Source organism: Fukomys damarensis, unplaced genomic scaffold (genome assembly GCF_012274545.1).
Source record: "Fukomys damarensis isolate Sample0158 unplaced genomic scaffold, DMR_v1.0_HiC HiC_scaffold_1, whole genome shotgun sequence".
NCBI lineage: Eukaryota > Metazoa > Chordata > Mammalia > Rodentia > Bathyergidae > Fukomys > Fukomys damarensis.
The window spans coordinates 68,980,050-68,996,283 of record NW_022900913.1 but is presented as its reverse complement, the minus strand read 5'-3'; the positions used below and the strand labels follow the sequence as shown (position 1 = coordinate 68,996,283).

General features: G+C 56.6%; 1 protein-coding gene across 6 annotated transcripts in view; it reads right to left on the bottom strand.

Moving 5' to 3' along the window:
* Positions 1 to 2,522: 2,522 nt before the first annotated feature.
* The window catches only part of LOC104861192 (anthrax toxin receptor-like), a 72,260-nt gene continuing 58,548 nt past the window's right edge, over positions 2,523 to 16,234 (bottom strand). For 2 of the 6 annotated variants that reach the window (XM_010622548.2, XM_010622546.3), the window contains 14 exons: positions 15,669 to 15,750; positions 15,536 to 15,569; positions 14,572 to 14,651; positions 14,426 to 14,494; positions 14,216 to 14,296; positions 14,071 to 14,131; positions 11,611 to 11,706; positions 10,595 to 10,664; positions 9,964 to 10,042; positions 8,741 to 9,037; positions 7,756 to 7,797; positions 6,704 to 6,865; positions 5,815 to 5,892; positions 2,523 to 2,840 (listed from right to left, as the gene is read on the bottom strand). In XM_010622548.2, coding sequence (XP_010620850.1) covers positions 2,616 to 2,840; positions 5,815 to 5,892; positions 6,704 to 6,865; positions 7,756 to 7,797; positions 8,741 to 9,037; positions 9,964 to 10,042; positions 10,595 to 10,664; positions 11,611 to 11,706; positions 14,071 to 14,131; positions 14,216 to 14,296; positions 14,426 to 14,494; positions 14,572 to 14,651; positions 15,536 to 15,569; positions 15,669 to 15,750 — 1,456 coding nt within the window. In that variant the 3' untranslated portion in view covers positions 2,523 to 2,615. The remainder of the gene's footprint in view (positions 2,841 to 5,814; positions 5,893 to 6,703; positions 6,866 to 7,755; positions 7,798 to 8,740; positions 9,038 to 9,963; positions 10,043 to 10,594; positions 10,665 to 11,610; positions 11,707 to 14,070; positions 14,132 to 14,215; positions 14,297 to 14,425; positions 14,495 to 14,571; positions 14,652 to 15,535; positions 15,570 to 15,668; positions 15,751 to 16,234) is intronic. The other 4 variants (XM_010622550.3, XM_010622551.2, XM_010622549.2 and 1 more) reach the window with 3 other exon arrangements.

The following is a 16,234-nucleotide window of genomic DNA, read 5'->3' as shown; positions in this document are numbered from 1 at the left end:
GAGCTGGGGAGACGCTTTCGACCCAGGGATCTGAAGCCCGCAGGATAACTGGGGGCCTTCGGGTTTGGGGCGACCCTCGCGCAGGCCGCCACTCTCTCGCCACGTGCGCCCTGACCCCTGGGCAACTGCGACCTTGCCACTTGGGGCGAGAGGCACGCCCTCAACCAGGGCATCCCAGTCACGTGCAGACTCCTTTCCCCGCCCGGACACCGCCCTGAACAGCATCTCGGGTCTAGCCGGGCGGTCCTGCTGCTCTCCAACCCCGCCCCTCCATGGCAGCACTGCTCAGCTGCGGCCAGGTCCGTGACCCAGAATCTGGAGGTGTAGAGGACTTGCGGCTATCCCCTGGAGGGATGGGCAAGGAAGGATGGGATACGCTCTGGAGGGGATGGCTGTTGAGTGGCGCCCGTGCGCCAAGGCTTGAATGACCCCAGTTTTCCTGTAGGAGAACGAGTGGAAACCGGGTAGGCTCCAGGAACAGCCAATGTGGTGGGCCCTGTGTGAGAGCCTGTGAATGGGGAAAGGAGAATACTTGAGGACCTGAAAGGAAGCCATTCTGGGTCCCCCTCAGGGCTCTACTCCAGAAGAAGCTGTCCCCAGGATGGAGGGAGGATGGAACCTCAGGGGAGCCCTGTATCTGAGTCCTGCAAAGCTGAGTCCACCCCCCCCAACCCCCGCCACAGGCCTCAACAATTTCCTTATCTCCTCAAGTGGGGGTGTTACCACATAGGCTCTGGGTGGCTCTGTCCCTGCAGCAACGTGGCCCTGCCCTGGGTCCTGCAGGGCTCTCAGTCACTGGTCCCTAGGAGCCACCTCCTAGCAGCCCCAGCAGGGTTCGAGGGAGAGACTGTGTCCTCTGGGAGGCGTTTGGCCACATCCATGTTCAGCGCCCTCTCCTCTAAGCCTTGCTCTTCCTCCCACCTTGCAGACCTGGCACAGTCCCAGGGCCTTCAGTATAGCCAAGGAATAGAGTGGCCCTGAGGAAACTGGGCTGTCCCTGAGGCTCCTGGTGGCTGTTGGGGAGGGAGGCAGGTGACTCTTGGCCTTAGGGAGGCAGCTGAGCTCTGTCTCAGCCCTCCTGATGGCTGTGGCTGGGAACCCAAGGAAAGCCTGTGTGGACCTCAGCAGAAGGATGCCCTTACTGGTCCCCAGCCCTCCTTCTGCAGCGTCATGTCCTCCTCACTCCAGATGCACAGGAGCCAAGGGGTTATGTGATTGCAAACAGAAACTGTTTAAAAACCAAACAAAAAACATTAGCCAAGGTAAGCATTGCATTCCAGCGCACCTGTCAGGCTGTGCCCTTTGGAAGGGCCACTTATTCTCCAGACCTCCCATAGCTGCTCTGGGACTGGACCAGACCATCAAGTCCATCCCCAGAGCACAGTGCCCTCTCCATTGCCTGTCCTGTGACTATTTTCCTGGAGCACAGGAAAGCTTTCTATACCCAGTGGGAGACAGATATGCTGCCAGAGATGGGAAAGAACAGGAAGGGTGGGCAACACCGAGGTTCCACCATGAAACCTGGGGGACCCAGATTGGAGCTTGGGCAATGACAGCTCAGGACAATGCAGGACAGAGAAGTTGAGCAAGGGACAAAAAATAGCAATTCTTGGAATGAAGGAAAGGTCAAAGTTATGGGACCTACAGAAAGCCTGTGAATGATCCCTATATGTGTGACGAAGCCATTCCAGTGAGACCTGTTTCTTTGCAAACCTGGGGTCATCACTAGCCATCCTGTTATCCTATTAAATCCATGCCAAGTCAAGTTCAAAATCTGGCCTTTTGCTGCTTGTGCAAACTTTATAGAAATTCACCTGCAAAGATGAAGGTAGCCTTCAGGGAGATGGGGGCAGATGGGAGCTGCCACTTAATTCACTCTCAGGATGGATTAGGGACAACTTGGCAGCCTGGACCTGGGCCCCTGAGAACCCTCCTGAGGTCCTCGGGGCCCCTTGTTGAGTTCCCATGCCCGTGGTGTTCACAAGGACAGTGGTGCATGTGCTGGGCAGTAGGAAGCTGTGTGCTGCACAGCACTGTGAGGACCCTACTTTCTTCTCTGGTGACAAAGGGTCCAGGGAGATTTGCCTGCTCTGGCGAAATGCAGGGGATCTGTTGAAATCCCCTGGGTTTGGGACTGTGCCGAGACTCTGGAAAGAGACATCTCCCTTTCAGAAAGGGCTGGCCTCCTTCTAGGATGCATTCAGGATTTGGGTAACCAAACATGGAGACCAAGGAGAAATTCACATACTTCTCTTACAAACAGTTAGGGAAGAAGACCCAGGATTGTACCTGTGTTCCAACAACTTCGGTGTTTCTTTTTTTTCTTTTTGATAGGAGACTTGACATCACACCCATGTTTCCCACCCCTTGGTGACAGACGAAGACAGAGTGATGGTAGTGGGGTCGCCCATGCCTGGCATTCATAGAACACCAGGGTGTATATCCAGGTGGTACAGAAAAATCACATCTCAGACAGGAGGGCATCTCCCCAGTGACAGACCCTCTCTGTTCAGCAACAAAATCCAACTCTGGTTTATTAGAATCGAAGACTCCAATGCCAAACCCAGCTCAGGAACAAGACCTCTCATATGGGTGCATGGGGCCTGAGAGGTGGCCTATGGAGGTGGGAGTGACAGTACAGATCTGCAGGCTGTCTGGGCAGGGGGAGGCAGCAGGGGCAGCATCCTAGAAGGGCACCTGGTGCTCTGGGCTTCAGGGTGGTGGCACTGGGAGCAGTAAGCCAGGGGGAGGCTGTCCTGGCTGGGATGAAGGCAGATCTGGGAGGCCAAGGGGCCCTGGGCACAGAGTGTTTTCAGGAGGTCAAAGCTGGTGCAGCTGCCCTGGTGGGAAAAGCAGAGAAGAGATAGCTGAGCATCCCTGGATTTGGGCCAGATGATGCAGGTGCATGGCTGGAGGTTGGGCCTGAGTGAAGCACCTGCCCTGGTGTTGCCCTCCAGCCTCCACTGACCCCAGACTCAGCCCATGCATCTGAAAACAGCCAGGCTGGGGGCTGAGCAGTGGATCCGAAAGGGGTCCATGCCCCTGGAATAGGTGGTTCTGTGCTCTACCTGGTAAGCTATAGTTAATGACTTGGAGATGTGCTGGGTGGTCTAGTGGACATTGTACATTCCCAAGGATCACAAGTGAGGCAGCAGGAGGAGAGGACAGGAAGAGGAGAATGTGCCTGTGGATGAAAGCTGGACGACATTGCAAGCAAGTGCTGCTCTGCAGGATTTGTAAATGGAGGAGGGGCCCTGAGCCTCCAATGTGAGGCCTCTAAAAGCTGGAAAGGGCAAGGATACAGATGTGCCCAGAGCAGCACCGGGACAGCTTGATTTCAGCCAAGCAAACCCCTTTCCAACATCCAGATGTGGAGTGCTTTGACAGATGGAGAGAATGAGGCCTGCAAGCTCTCTGGGATGGGCCCTGGAATGGGTTCTGTGCTGTGTGCCAGCCAGATCTCACCTGGACCCACAGCCAAGCCTGCTAAATCCCTTTACTCCAACATAGGAGGCTTGTAGGTGGGAGTGACCAGGGGCCCCAACCACTCCTCTCTGGCCCCTTCCCTGGACAGCCAGGCCTTCCCTCAGCCAGGCACAGGCCATCCAGGCAGCCCCAGTAACACCGAATGAGTCTTCTCCCCATGCTTGTGTCTCTGCTAGTTTCTCGTGCCCAGGAGATCAGGGAGAAACCCACCCCAAGAGCCAATCAGGGCCTCTTAGGAAAGCCCTGAGTGCCCCTCTCTCCAGGTAAGCTCAAGGGCTGGGGTCCACACCTGGCTTGAATCTCTTAAGCCACTCAACCTCAGGGGAATGGCTTTCCTATCTCTAAATTGGGGCAGCTATTCCAAATGCTGACTGGTAGCCTCATGTTCATTCCCCTCTTTAACAACAGCAAACTGTTTCTGTTTTTGTTGGAAGCAAAGTGCTCCTTTGTGACATGACATTGCTTATATTCTCCTGCTGAGCAAGATGACCAATGGGTGTAAATTCTGCCAAATGGAATAGAGATGGGAATTTCTGGGTCATACTTTACAGAAAGCTCCCTGTGCCCCATTCCTCCTTCTTTCTCCTTGGAATCTAGAGGTGTTGATGGGAACCCTGCAATCATTTCATTAAAATGAAAGCAATTTGTGAGTCTAGTCTACCAGACTCTCTTTGTTAGCATCCCCGAGGTTAACCTCTTGGGGATTTAGTGCAGCTACTGTCTTCCCAAAGAAAGCCTCCCCCCAAATTTCCTTCTTTTTCATACTCTGAGCATACTGTACAGCAAAGGGCAAAGACAACGTCATCTCTATGTTCCATTGGCCTGGGCAGGAAAGCTCCTATATTGCACTGGAAGGCCAAGACTGATGCGGGAATGAGGAACATCCTCACTGTGCCTGTGACAGAGCTGTGACTGTCCCAATATGAGCTATTAGAGCCTCCTTGGGTTCCAGGCCTGCAGGCTCCGCCTCTACCCAAGAGTGCTTCCCAGTCTATCTGGAAGCTGCTGCCTCTTTCTGTGCCCGGGTGTTTCAGAAGGGACTTGCTGACAGTTGTCATCCAGTGTCAAGCCTTGGGCTGCCCCATTCCCCTCCAGGGCCACCCTGCTGACTTCCTGCCCTTTCCTATCTGTGTTTCATTGGACCTTGTCCTGACTCAGCCTCCTGACTGGGTCATCCCTCCTGGGCCCTAAGGTGACAGCCTCCCTCTCTGGCTGACCCAGAGCAGCTGCTGACCCTGGTCTCCAAGGTTCCACCCACCCCAAATTCCAGTCCTCATAGAGCCACCTTCTGCTGTGCTCACAGCACCAGAGTGGTTTTGTGGGCCTGCAACCCAAACCTGCCACTGAGCCCTCCTTGTTATCTCCCTCCAGCCAGAACCCACCCTTAGCAGCACCTGCTACCAGAAGCTCTGCACATGCCCACACCTGCCTCTTCCTCTGTCTCAGAGGGGTGTGTGTACTCCAGGGCCTCCCCATCCTGAGCCCAAGTCCACCCATCCTCCCAGACTGAGCCTCAACTCTATCCTGCCTCTGCCAAGCAGCATTCTCCAAGCCAGGCCTGGGGAAACACTCAGGTCACAAAAGCCCAGAGCAGCTGGGTAGTCACTTTCTGCAACACTGAGTTAGGGAGGGTCTCTCTCTTCTTTCTCTCCACCCCCCAGTACACATACACTGCCCTCATTCTCCCTGCAGGACCCTCCCCACCTCCCAGCCCCAGCTTCAATCCAAGCCCACAGCAAAAGCCACCAGCACATCCACAGGCCCAGCCGTAAGGGACAGTCCTTCCTCTGTCCACCTCTCCTTGGGCTCAGGACAGGCTCCACTCACCCTGTCCTACCCTGGATGGCACCTGCTGCTCAGTATGCTCCTGGGTCCTGTGCTGACCCAATTCAAGGACTGAGGCTGGTGCAGCTGCAAGCAGGCCTGGGCACTGCCCACCCTCCTCCCAGGGCTGTCTGTGCACAGGGCTAGCATAGAGCCCAGCCACAGAAGCTCCAGGCCAGAGCGAGGGCATGGTGGGAACCAGGCCTGAGCAGGGGAGCCTGCTATGAACTTGGGGTGACCAGTACATGGACCAGGGGCTGATCCAATGAGGACAGAGGGGAGGAGGGAGCCAGGCCCAGGTCCAAGCCCCACTCTAAGTGTCCCACACTTTGTGACCAAGTCACGAAAACTCTGTGGGCTTCTGCTCCCAGTGTAAACTGGGGAAAAAAATAGCAGCTACTGTACAGTTGCTGTATGATCAAATAGGGCCACAGGGACAGTCCTTAGCAATCAAGCCTCAGGGAAGGGCAATGCTCACCAAAAGGGCCCCAGTATCCAACTCACCTGGGCACTGGATGGAGACCACGTCAGTGGCACCTGGTGACAGCTAGGGTGACTGAAGTTGCACAAGATCAAGGTGCCCTGAAAAACAGATGAGGTCATGAGGAAGAGCACAGCAAGGGACACAACCTCCTGCAGGTCAGGATTGAAGCTACAGGCAGCTCTGTCCCCATGGCTGTGCTGAGACCAAGCTCCAGGTGCCCAGGGAAGGCTGGGGAGCCTGGTTGTCTGCAGGATTACTGTGAGACATAGTTTGGATTTCGGCTAAAAGCAGGTTTGGGGCAATAAGGAAGCCCACAGCTGATGATAGAGATCAAAGTGGGAGGGGTATGAGCTGAAAGCAGAGGACATCCAAAGGAACCAAGGTAGACAGAGGGCCAGGTAAGAGCCCAAGGAATGGTAAGGGGCTGGGTTTTGGGCACACAGGAGAGGCCAGGGGAGACCCATATCCTGAAACCAGGACAGAGGAGAGGATGGCAGACAGGACAGGAGATGGCCCAGTCTTAGGGCAAAAGCCCCCTGGCCGCAGTGTTGGCCCTCTGGGTCCTGTGGGTGGGCAGGGATGGCCCCACAGCCAGAAACTTCCACAGGCAGTGGTATCTTCTCTGCAGGGCTAGTGTTGGCTTTTCAGCAATGTGGGGAGAGGGCTGGCTTCTCAGCAGGGCTGTGGGGACACAGAGGCGGGAAGCTCCCAGAAGGACACCACAGATCCTGGGTCAGGGACAGGTGGGGTGGGGTGGGAGGGTGAGCCCCACTGGGTGCTGTCCTGACTGGCCAATGTGGGGGGGGTCTCAAGTTTTTCTCTGGCACCATGGGGACCCCACACAGTTCACACAGCCATGTTCCCTCCCAGGTCTCTGAGCTCCTGTTCCCTAGAGTGCTGGTCTCTCACCTCTGGGCCTCTGTTCACACACACGCCACGGCACGCACAGCAGCACACGATAATGATGGGGCACACGGTGACAGGTGCAGAGGCAGGTGCTGGGGCAGGTGGTGGAGGAGGAGGAGGTGGAGGAGGAGGCGGCGGAGGCAGGGTCTCCTCGTCTTCTGATTCCTAGAAGTGAGAAAGACCTGTCTGCAACCCCTGGGGAGCAGGAAGATGGGGTCCTTGCCCTGGTACCAGCACATGTGGTCAGCTAAGGTTTCAGGGTGACAGAAAGAATAATAAGCAGCACCCACAGCAAGGGGAGGGCTCTGTGCAGAAGAGCAGCCAAACTCCCCTGCTTCCCAAAGTCCGGCTCTGCCCCAACTGCTCACATGCCCCAGGTAGAACCTTGTTCTCCCAAGGCTGTCCTGGCTGTGCAGGGATCAGGGCACTGGCAGGTGACTGTCCCCTCCCCATGGCCATGGCCTTGCAGATGCCACCTCCCCAGGCCACAGTGCACCCAGCACAGGTCCCAGGAGGCACCCTGTTTCCTGGCAGCCACTCAGAAGTTCTGGTCCCACTCAGCTGAGCCCCAGGCTGCCCTTGCCCCAGCCCTGTGCTCCCCTGAGGACAGCCTCACAGCTCAGCCCCCAGATGACCTCCACCCTCAGCCCTATGTCCCCAAGGCTATTCCCAGCCCAGGCCTGGCCCTGTAGGAGACAAAAATGAAGACAATCCAAAGGAGCCCAGCACAACCAGGGTGAACACAAGGCCAAAGCCCTGAGTGCTCAGATCCCAGAGATACCTTTGGGATCACATAGGCTATCAGGGCAGTAAGAACGGTGATTACTGAAGCAGGTCCCCAAGGTCTCTGTCTGTCACAAAGCTCAGGACCAGCAGGTGTTGGAGCCTGGGGGTGTTGTCTGGGGAAATCATTATTCCCACTCCTTATTTGACCTCTGTTCTTTCTCCTTTGCCCAGGGGGGTGGGAGAGCCTAGCACAGGCTGCATGGTGCCCCTTTGGAAGGACAGGTCAGTCCTGGGTGTGTGAAGATGTCAGGACCCAGACCTCCACTTACCGTTTCAGGCTCAGGCGGAGTTGGTGATGGCTCCTTGCTGTCCTGGAATGGAAGACGGACATAGCATGGAGTGTTGGGGTGAGTGGGCTCTGCCTGGACCCTGCAGCTCAGAGGACCCTGGCCTGAAGCAGCAAGTTGGACATGGCCTTGGGGTGTGCACCAGCCACTCTGTCTGTGGCACTGTGCCCAGGAGCCCACCTGACCCAAGCCCCTCCCTCTACAGTGGGCCAAGGCACTGTCACCCCCACCCACCCTGCACTGCAGCACACGCTGGCCTCTTCCCCGCTCTGGGGACCTGGATATCCCCAGACTTCCTTGCTGACCCTTTCAGGTGTCCCTGCTGTTGCTGCTGGCTGTCCCTTCAGGCCTGCTCTGTCCTCCTTCCTCCAGCTCTGGACACCTCCTTCCACCCAGCTGCCCAGTGCTCCGCATCCCCTGCACCCCAGGCTCTGCTGTGACCAGGCCCTGGCTGTGCCCAGGCGTGGGTGACATTTCACCCTCGTGCCCGAGCAGAGGCTGCTCTGAGCTCCCTGGGGGTGGGTGGCGGCTGCTCTGTCCTCTCCCGCCCAGCCCAGCCCAGGCCCCACACTCTGCTCAGTGACAGGGGTGGTGTGTACAGCATGGAGACATGCAGGTCCCATGGGATTCAGGGCACAGCCACTCCAGCCATTCCTCCCTGGTCAGCACCACCTGTATCTGGGCCATCATTGTTCCGAGGGGACCCTGACCCCTTCCCCACATAGGCTCTTAGGTATGCATCTTTCTAGGGCTTGGGGACATCCCAGTGAGGGGTCCTGAGGTGGCCTCTCTCCTGAGCAAGAGGCTGGAGGAGGTTGCCTAGGTCTAGGGCTGTGACCCTGAGTCACAGGATGACCTTATAGCGATGGAGATGGCCCACAGCTGGATCAAGGCTGCCACATGTCCGTATCCCTTGGCAGGAGGACATGTACCTGGCCCAGGGGCTGGGTGAGCAGGGTACACTGACCTTGAGGTGACTCACCTCCTTCAGATAACCAAAACACAGCATCACCTCCAGCAGCAACTGCCCCAGGGGTACCAAGAAGAACAGGTCAGAGCTCTCGTTCACCTCTTCGGGGAGCGGGGTAACAGGAAGAACTGCAGGAATTGTAGTGGTTGGAGGTGGTGGAGGTGGCGTCGTTGTAGGCAGAGGTGGAGGAGGCATCGTAGGAGGTGGTGGAGGAGGTGAAGGAGGAGGTGGAGGTGGTGTCGTAGGCGGAGGTGGTGGGGGTAGCGTCGTTGGCGAAGTTGGGGGAGTGGTGGTCTGTGGGGACAGAGGTCCATGCCAACTCAGCCAGGGACAGGACAGACAGCAAGGCCTCAGGTCCCACGGGGCCTGTTCCTGAGTGTCTGCCATGCAGGTTTCCAACTACCCACTCCCTCCTTCAGTTTGTGTGGCATGAGACACTTTGGGGCCAGGCCTGGCCTGGTCCCCAGGCTGCGAGCCACACCTCTGCCCAACTCAGGGGTCTGAACTCAGCTCAGACAAGGAGGCCCGGGAGCCCCTATGTGACTCTGACCTTGATGCTGGCCAGCACAGCATGTCCTGAGGACACAGAGAGCTACATATGCCACATCGGGGAGGCTGGTCTGTTGGGGACCATGGGGAGGATGAGAGACCCAGGTTCCTCCAGGCCTCGCTGCCCACCTCCTGGCTCTGTATCCTGGGCTCACCTCACCCTCTCTGAGCCTCAGTGTGGGAGCCACAGGCACTCAGGTGCTCAGAGGGTTTGGGGGAGCCCGGCTCAGGCCCCATGTATGTGGGCAAAGGGAAGGGCTGTCCCTGGTTGTCAATGATAAAGGTGCCCAGGCTGCCTGCCTGCCCTCCCCCTGTCACATGCGGGGTCAGGAGAAGCTGCAGAAGGGACAAGGCTGAGAGTACAGAGGGGATGGTGTTGGCCGTGGGCTGGCAGAGCTCGGGTCTGCTCCTGTACTCTCTCCTAGTCTTGCGCATGGTTGTATGGGGTCACCCGTGAGGAGGGGCCAAAGATCTAGAGCCCTGGACAGACTACAGGCAGAAGCCTCCAGACCCCCCAAGTGGCCCAGGGGGAGCCCAGGATGGGCCCAGGATCTTTCTGCACAGCTGCTCTCTGGGCTGTGCAGCACCTTCTGCCTCCCCAGAAGCACATGTGTCCAGTATAGAGCTCTTCACACCCTAGGAGGTGCTCCAGCCAGGCCCCCAGTACTCACACAGTCCACGCTGGTAAACATGAGGTCGTTGGTCAGGTATTTGTTCCCATTGTCCAGGCTGATTTCCACAAAGACGTCTCTGGTATAGAGAAAGGGCAGATGCTGGGATCCATCTGCTGAGTATCAATCAGGCCCTGAGCCAGGGCAGAACCCCAGCTCTGCTCATAGCAATGACTCTGAAAGTCACACATTCGGGGTGACCAGAGGGAATTCACGTGGGTCATGAGAGCTGGTTCCCCAAGTCACTGCGAGGTCAGACTCAGCAAGGGGTGCAGCTCAGGCCGTGAGCAGCCCTCATGGTGGATGGTGCCATCCTGGCCGTGGCTCAGGGACCAGGGAGGTCTGCATGGCATCACTGTCCTCACTGCTATCACATGCTGTGTGATCCCAGCTGGGAAAGGTGACCCAGAGGAAAGGCAACCCAGCTTCTCCTGCAACTGCCCTCAGCAGTGCCTGGGCCTCTGTGTGGCCCTGGGCACCTTGAAGGTCACCCACAAGGGCAGGTGGGGGGCACCTCAGCCCAGAGCAGGCCAACCTGTGCTGCCTAGCATGGGGACACCCACATTCAGGACAGGAGGCGGTGGCAAATAGAGACCATATTGTCCCCACCCCCAGGACCCCTGGTCCTTACCGTCCAGGCTGATCTATCATCGGTCCAGGACACGTTATGGAATCATTTTCCACACGGGTGGGGGTTTTCTCTAAAAAACAATGGCATTCAGGTGTCTGTGTACACATCCTTCCCCCATGCTCTCCGCCTGCCCTGGGCCAGCAGAGTCAACACTGAACCTGCCCTCCTTCCTTTCCAAGACCCCTGCTCAGGTCCTTCTTTGATGTGCTCTGAGCAGTGCTGGCGTGCGACAGGGGGAGGCGGCAAGGGCTCTGCAGTCCTGGACTCAGTGTCAGGGACCAAGGGGACAGAGGGAAACACAGAACAGGGAGCCGCACAAAAGGCAGGTGAGCAGTGCTAGTTTTCCCACAACCCTGTGAGCCATCTCCCTGGGCCTGGTGGGACTGAGGGCACTTCCAGTCACAGATGGACACTGACATCTAAGCATGGCCAAATTATAGGAGGCTGACAAAAAAAATTTTTTTGGTACACATGTGATGCAACCACCATCTTGGCTCCATTTTGGTGAGAAAATAGCATCTCAGCAGGGAATGCCCATGTAGTTCCAGTGAGTCCTACCCTGAATTCCAGGGCATCCTCTTTACCCAAGGTAAGTACAACTCTTGGGGGGCTCCCTGGGAGGCTGGCCAGGCTCATAGCACAGATGCTGCCACCCCATCCACCAGCAGGGTCAAGGGCAGGGTCTTCAACTTTCAAGAGAGGAAGCTAGGGAAGGGGTGGGACAGATGCTGCCCTGTGGACAGCCCAGCCCTAAACCCAACCTTTCAGAGGGAAGAAGCCTGCTCCACCACGCTACGCTCATGTAAGGCTGGAGATTTACAACCTCCCCACTGTGCAGACCAAGGGAGAGGTGAGTTCCCCCCGCTGGGCCCTTGCTCCCACTTGTCCACACTACCAGGAACCCTGCAGTATCCCCCAGGAGCAGTCAGCAAGGGCTGGGGGCGTGGCTGCCGGAGAGAAGGGTAGAGCTGTGTAGGACATGAGAGATTCAGAAGCATGAAGGAGGGACTCCTTACCGATGACACTGCTGTCACTGAACTGGAATCTGCAAATGACGTCGTTCGGATCTATGTCTTGAAAACCTCGTCCATAGACAATCACGTCATAGGGTTCTGCAAAGACACATCCCAATGCAGGAGTCAGAGGACAGTGGGCGCTGTGGTTACTCTCAGCCCAGTGCTCACAGCAGTCACGGCCAGAGCAATTCTCAGGGCCTCCAAGAGGTAGTAGTTGTGTTTGAACATCTGGGAATCTCTCAGGCCAGATGTGCATCTGCTGTCACCAAGTGTCCATGTGGATGCAGCGGACCAGTACTGCACACCTGGGAGCCCTCCTCCCACCAGCCCCAACCAGAGCACCATGACAGACAGCCAACTTCCAGGGACCACTTCAGCTGAGGCCTTCCACCCTGAATTCCCATGGTTCCCACTGGAGACCCCAGGAGCAGGGCCAAGATGGGGTCACCGGAGGCCTCTGCCCTACCAGGAGGGGGACTCATGGAAGTAAACACCTCCTTCCACACCCCAGTCTCCTGACCCACAAAGAACACAGCCCACCATCCTGTGGATCCTCAAGTCCCTCACTCCACCAGAATGGCCCTCGCTGCCCCTCAGGCCAAGCCACAGGGGACAAGATAGAGCAGCTGGGTGACTCTGCAATACCCAGGGGCTGGGTTCCTTCAGGTCTTCTGGTTGCAATTCACAGCTCCTTGGCCTGACAGCACCTTCTGGACCAGGCCTGGCTCCTTCCTGTCCTCATGGGCCTGGTGTGGCTTCAGGTCAGCCAGCCAGGGACTCCAGGCTGCAACAGCCTCTCCTTCAGCCCCTGCACATGGACTGGCTCTCCATGTCAGCCTGAGAACCCAGAGCATTCTGTGTCACCTGGGCCCAGGCTCCTGCCGCAGCCCCCCCCAAGTCCCCGTCACTCTGTGTGTGGCAACTCTATACATGGTGCCCAACAGTGTAGCAGGTCAGTGGCAGACCTGGTGTCTGGAGGCACCTGTCACCTCAGCTCTGTGTCTGAGAGAAAGCAGTGACAGCTCTCGTCCTTACCTGGAGTTTGTCTGGCTGGCCAGATGTCCAGGCCTATGCATCAGGGACACACCAGGGACATTCAGGACTGGGTGAGCTGCACAGCTGAGCTGCTTCACACCAGAAGCAGGAGAGACCCCAGAGTGGGGTCCCCATCCCACCTCCACCTAACACTGCAGCCCATGGGCTTGAGGAGCAGAGCCAAGGTACAGGGTGGAGAGGTCAGGACCAAGTGCCATCCTCAGCTCCTACCCACAGGCTGATGCTATGCCATCACTGTCCCTCCATCCCCCAATGACCCCACAGAGCTATTCCTATCCATCACAGGCCACACTGCAGCCTATGTGTTTGGCACCTTACCCCATCCTCCAGACCATGGATGGCAGAGCTCAGATGTGAACATGGTTCTGTCTGTCCACAGCCTGCAGCCATGGTGCCTCCCACAAGGGATATGGAGGCCAGAACCCAGCAGCTGCAGCAGTGAAAGTGTCACCCGTAGGAGGAGGAGCCTGGTCCTCCCTGTCCCCTCCACCTGGGTGTCAGCAGCCTTATAGGGCCCATGACAAAGAGAGGTGGCCTCCCCACTGGACCACTTAGGAACATCCTCAATGCACGGAGGCAGGGACCTGGGCTGGACTTGGGGCATCCTTGTCACTTCCAGCCCTGGGGACAGGTGCTGATATTTCCCCACAAGGATGAGGTGGAACAAAAGGCTGTTTCTGTGGATGTTGGGTCAGGAATGGAGGGTTCCTCTCTGCCTCCCCCAGTGCTGTATGTTGGATTTGTGCAAGACTTTTGCTTCATCCTAGGAGGTGACCACCTTGTGTCTGTCACCATTTGAGGATGTGGAAACTGTTTCTATTTTTAATGCCAGATCTGCACATCCCTTCCAGGCTGAACCCTGGTTTCCATGTCTGTGTCAGCCTGTTTAAAAGTTCCTCCATTCCACTGACCACATTTTCTTCAGTATTTTTTAGCATATACTTTTGCTGTCTTCATCATTTTGTTCTTTGTTGTGACTTAAGTAAGACTAATTGTACACATACACACACCAACCCCACAGTGTATACCATCCCCAGCAGTGCACAAGGACATAGGCACCCAGTGTATAATCATATGGCTACACAATCCCCAGGCACAGTCAACCCCCCGACACCCCATATATCCCACACATATTCCATGCATGCACAAGTCTTCCCAAATACTTGGCACATACCGCACACTCAAACAAAACACATTCAGGTAGTAACCACATAAAATTGTCACCTACTGCACATGCAGGACACACATACAAAACACAGGCAAATGTCATGCTCCTCCATATACCACACGTGACCCAAACACTACACACAACATGATGTCACCAAGACCAACCTTGTCACACACACACACCACAGACAGTCCAGGCACACCTGTCTGCCTGGAGTGGTGGTTGTGATCTCCTACCTGCTGTACACACAGTGTCTTCTTCCAAGGAAGAAATGCCAGGACAGGTCTTGGAGGTCAGCTGGGACAGAGGGAAGGAAGCAGCAGGAGGGTGAGCACCAGCACCAATGAGACACAATCCGCACTACTCATACAAGCCACTCACCGGTTCTACAACTTCCTGCAACTTCTCGAACCCAAGTTTCACCTCAAACACACTCTCCGCTTCGTCTGAGAGTCCTAGTAACTGCAGAGAGAGAAGCTGGCTTGGCCCCAAGGCAGGGGCTCAGGAACCACCAGGGCCCCTGATCCAGGACACAGCATTTTGGGGACAGGGGAAAGTCAGAGGGGCCCCAGGTCATCTCATCTGAGTTACCTGCGTTTTGTTAACTGAACCCACACCAACAGTGTAAACGGATGCCCCCATCCTCCGAGCCTTGTCAGCCTAAAAGAAGAAAAGGATTAAGCTGAAAGGGCCAAAATACACAAAATGGAGCAGACTGCAAAGACAGGCACTCTCACTTCTATCTTTGCCTCCTGGTACAGGTTGTTGCCCACCGTTCTGGTCATCACGGAGATGATCGTGCTGGGAACCTGTATACCTGCAGGACACAAAGGAGGGACCTGTTGAACATGGTTCAGGAGTGACCAACAGAGGCCCAGGCATACTGTAGGCTGTCAGGGCCAATCACTGCCTACAGCAGGTGGACCAGGTGCTCCCTACTCCTCGGGCCCCTGGCAGAGGTTCCCAGCCCCAGCACCCACCTCCCAGAGACCTCAGAGTGAGAAGGGGATCTCACCCAGGGCCATCTCCCTACCAGACAACCTGAAGCCTTACTGGTCCCAGACTACACATGCTCTTCCCTGAGGACAGCCCAGCCATGTGTCCACCATCCCCAGCCCATCCCTGAGCACAGGAAGCAGCAGCCCTTCCTGCAGAGCAGCCCATGGAGGGGTGGCACTGGTGCCTGCTTCAGGCACAGCCTGCAGGCTTCTGCTTGGAACAGTGGCCCAGCTGCTCAGGACTCCAGGGCAGGATCCTGGACAGGGGACCTCCATTCCTCCCAGCATTGTTCCCACCACCCCTGCCCAGAGCTGCCAGCCCACAATACAGCCCTTTGCGTGGTGGAAGATGCGGGTCTAGGAACAAGTAGGCCATGGGCTATGGAAGACAGGGACAGAGTAAGGGAGGAAGGTCTGACCCCGGGGAACAGAGTGGGCTCCTCAGGCTGGTCCTCAGGCTGCTCAGGATCTGAGCTTTCTCCTTCTGTGTATAGAGCCCAGTGCAGGTCCAGGAGCTCAGAGTAACCAAGCATCTTGCACAGACCCACAGGGCTTCCTGTCCTGTGAGAACCATGCTGGGGCAGGTGTTCTGCCCTCTGCACAGGGCTGGGATGGGACAGGGAGCAATGGGCTTTTCAAGCAGAGCTCCCTGGAGGGTGGCCATCTCCGTGCAGCCACCCTGACTGGGAAGGCAGGGACTCACCTCCAGAGTTGGCTCTTTGAATTTGGAGATTTGCCTGCAAGGAAATTGAGATTCATTGGAGAAAGGAGTGAGGTGGTGCAGAACAGTAGGAACTGAGAGCAAGCACTGACCCTCATGGTCTTGCCTTCCCCACCTTTTGAAATGCTTTCTCCAGGTTCTCAAAACCTGCAGGGATACTGTACTTCAGTCTGTCCAGACCCCTCTGAATTTCTTCTCTGAAAAAAAGGTTGGAAAACAAGATGAGATGAGGAAGGTTGACCCCAAGCTGTTCCTACAGTTTTGTCCACTGATCATGTTAGAAGGGAGACATGAGCAGCTCATCCTTTCACCCAGTTCTGTGCTTGGTCATCACCAAGTTTATGTCCTCTTTATCCCCCGCCTGATGAGCCCTCTGGGAGGTGGGGTGGCTGAGAGCAGGTCCCACATGGATACCTGGCTTTCAGGCACCTCAACCTCAGGTACTTCCTGGTGAGGGTGGGACCCAGAGACGTACAGCTTGAGTCTGGCACTCCCACATGCCTGAAGCTCACTGGAAGCTGAGGACACCCTGCTGGGGCTCTATCCTCCACCAGGGAAGGCTGGATCACACAGGTGACCAGCTCAGCCTGCCCTGTGCTGTCCCCACTGTACAGACCCTGATCTGCCCCTCCTTAGAATCCAAAGGAAGGAACCAGGCTGCTTCATGAGCAGCACAGGGGC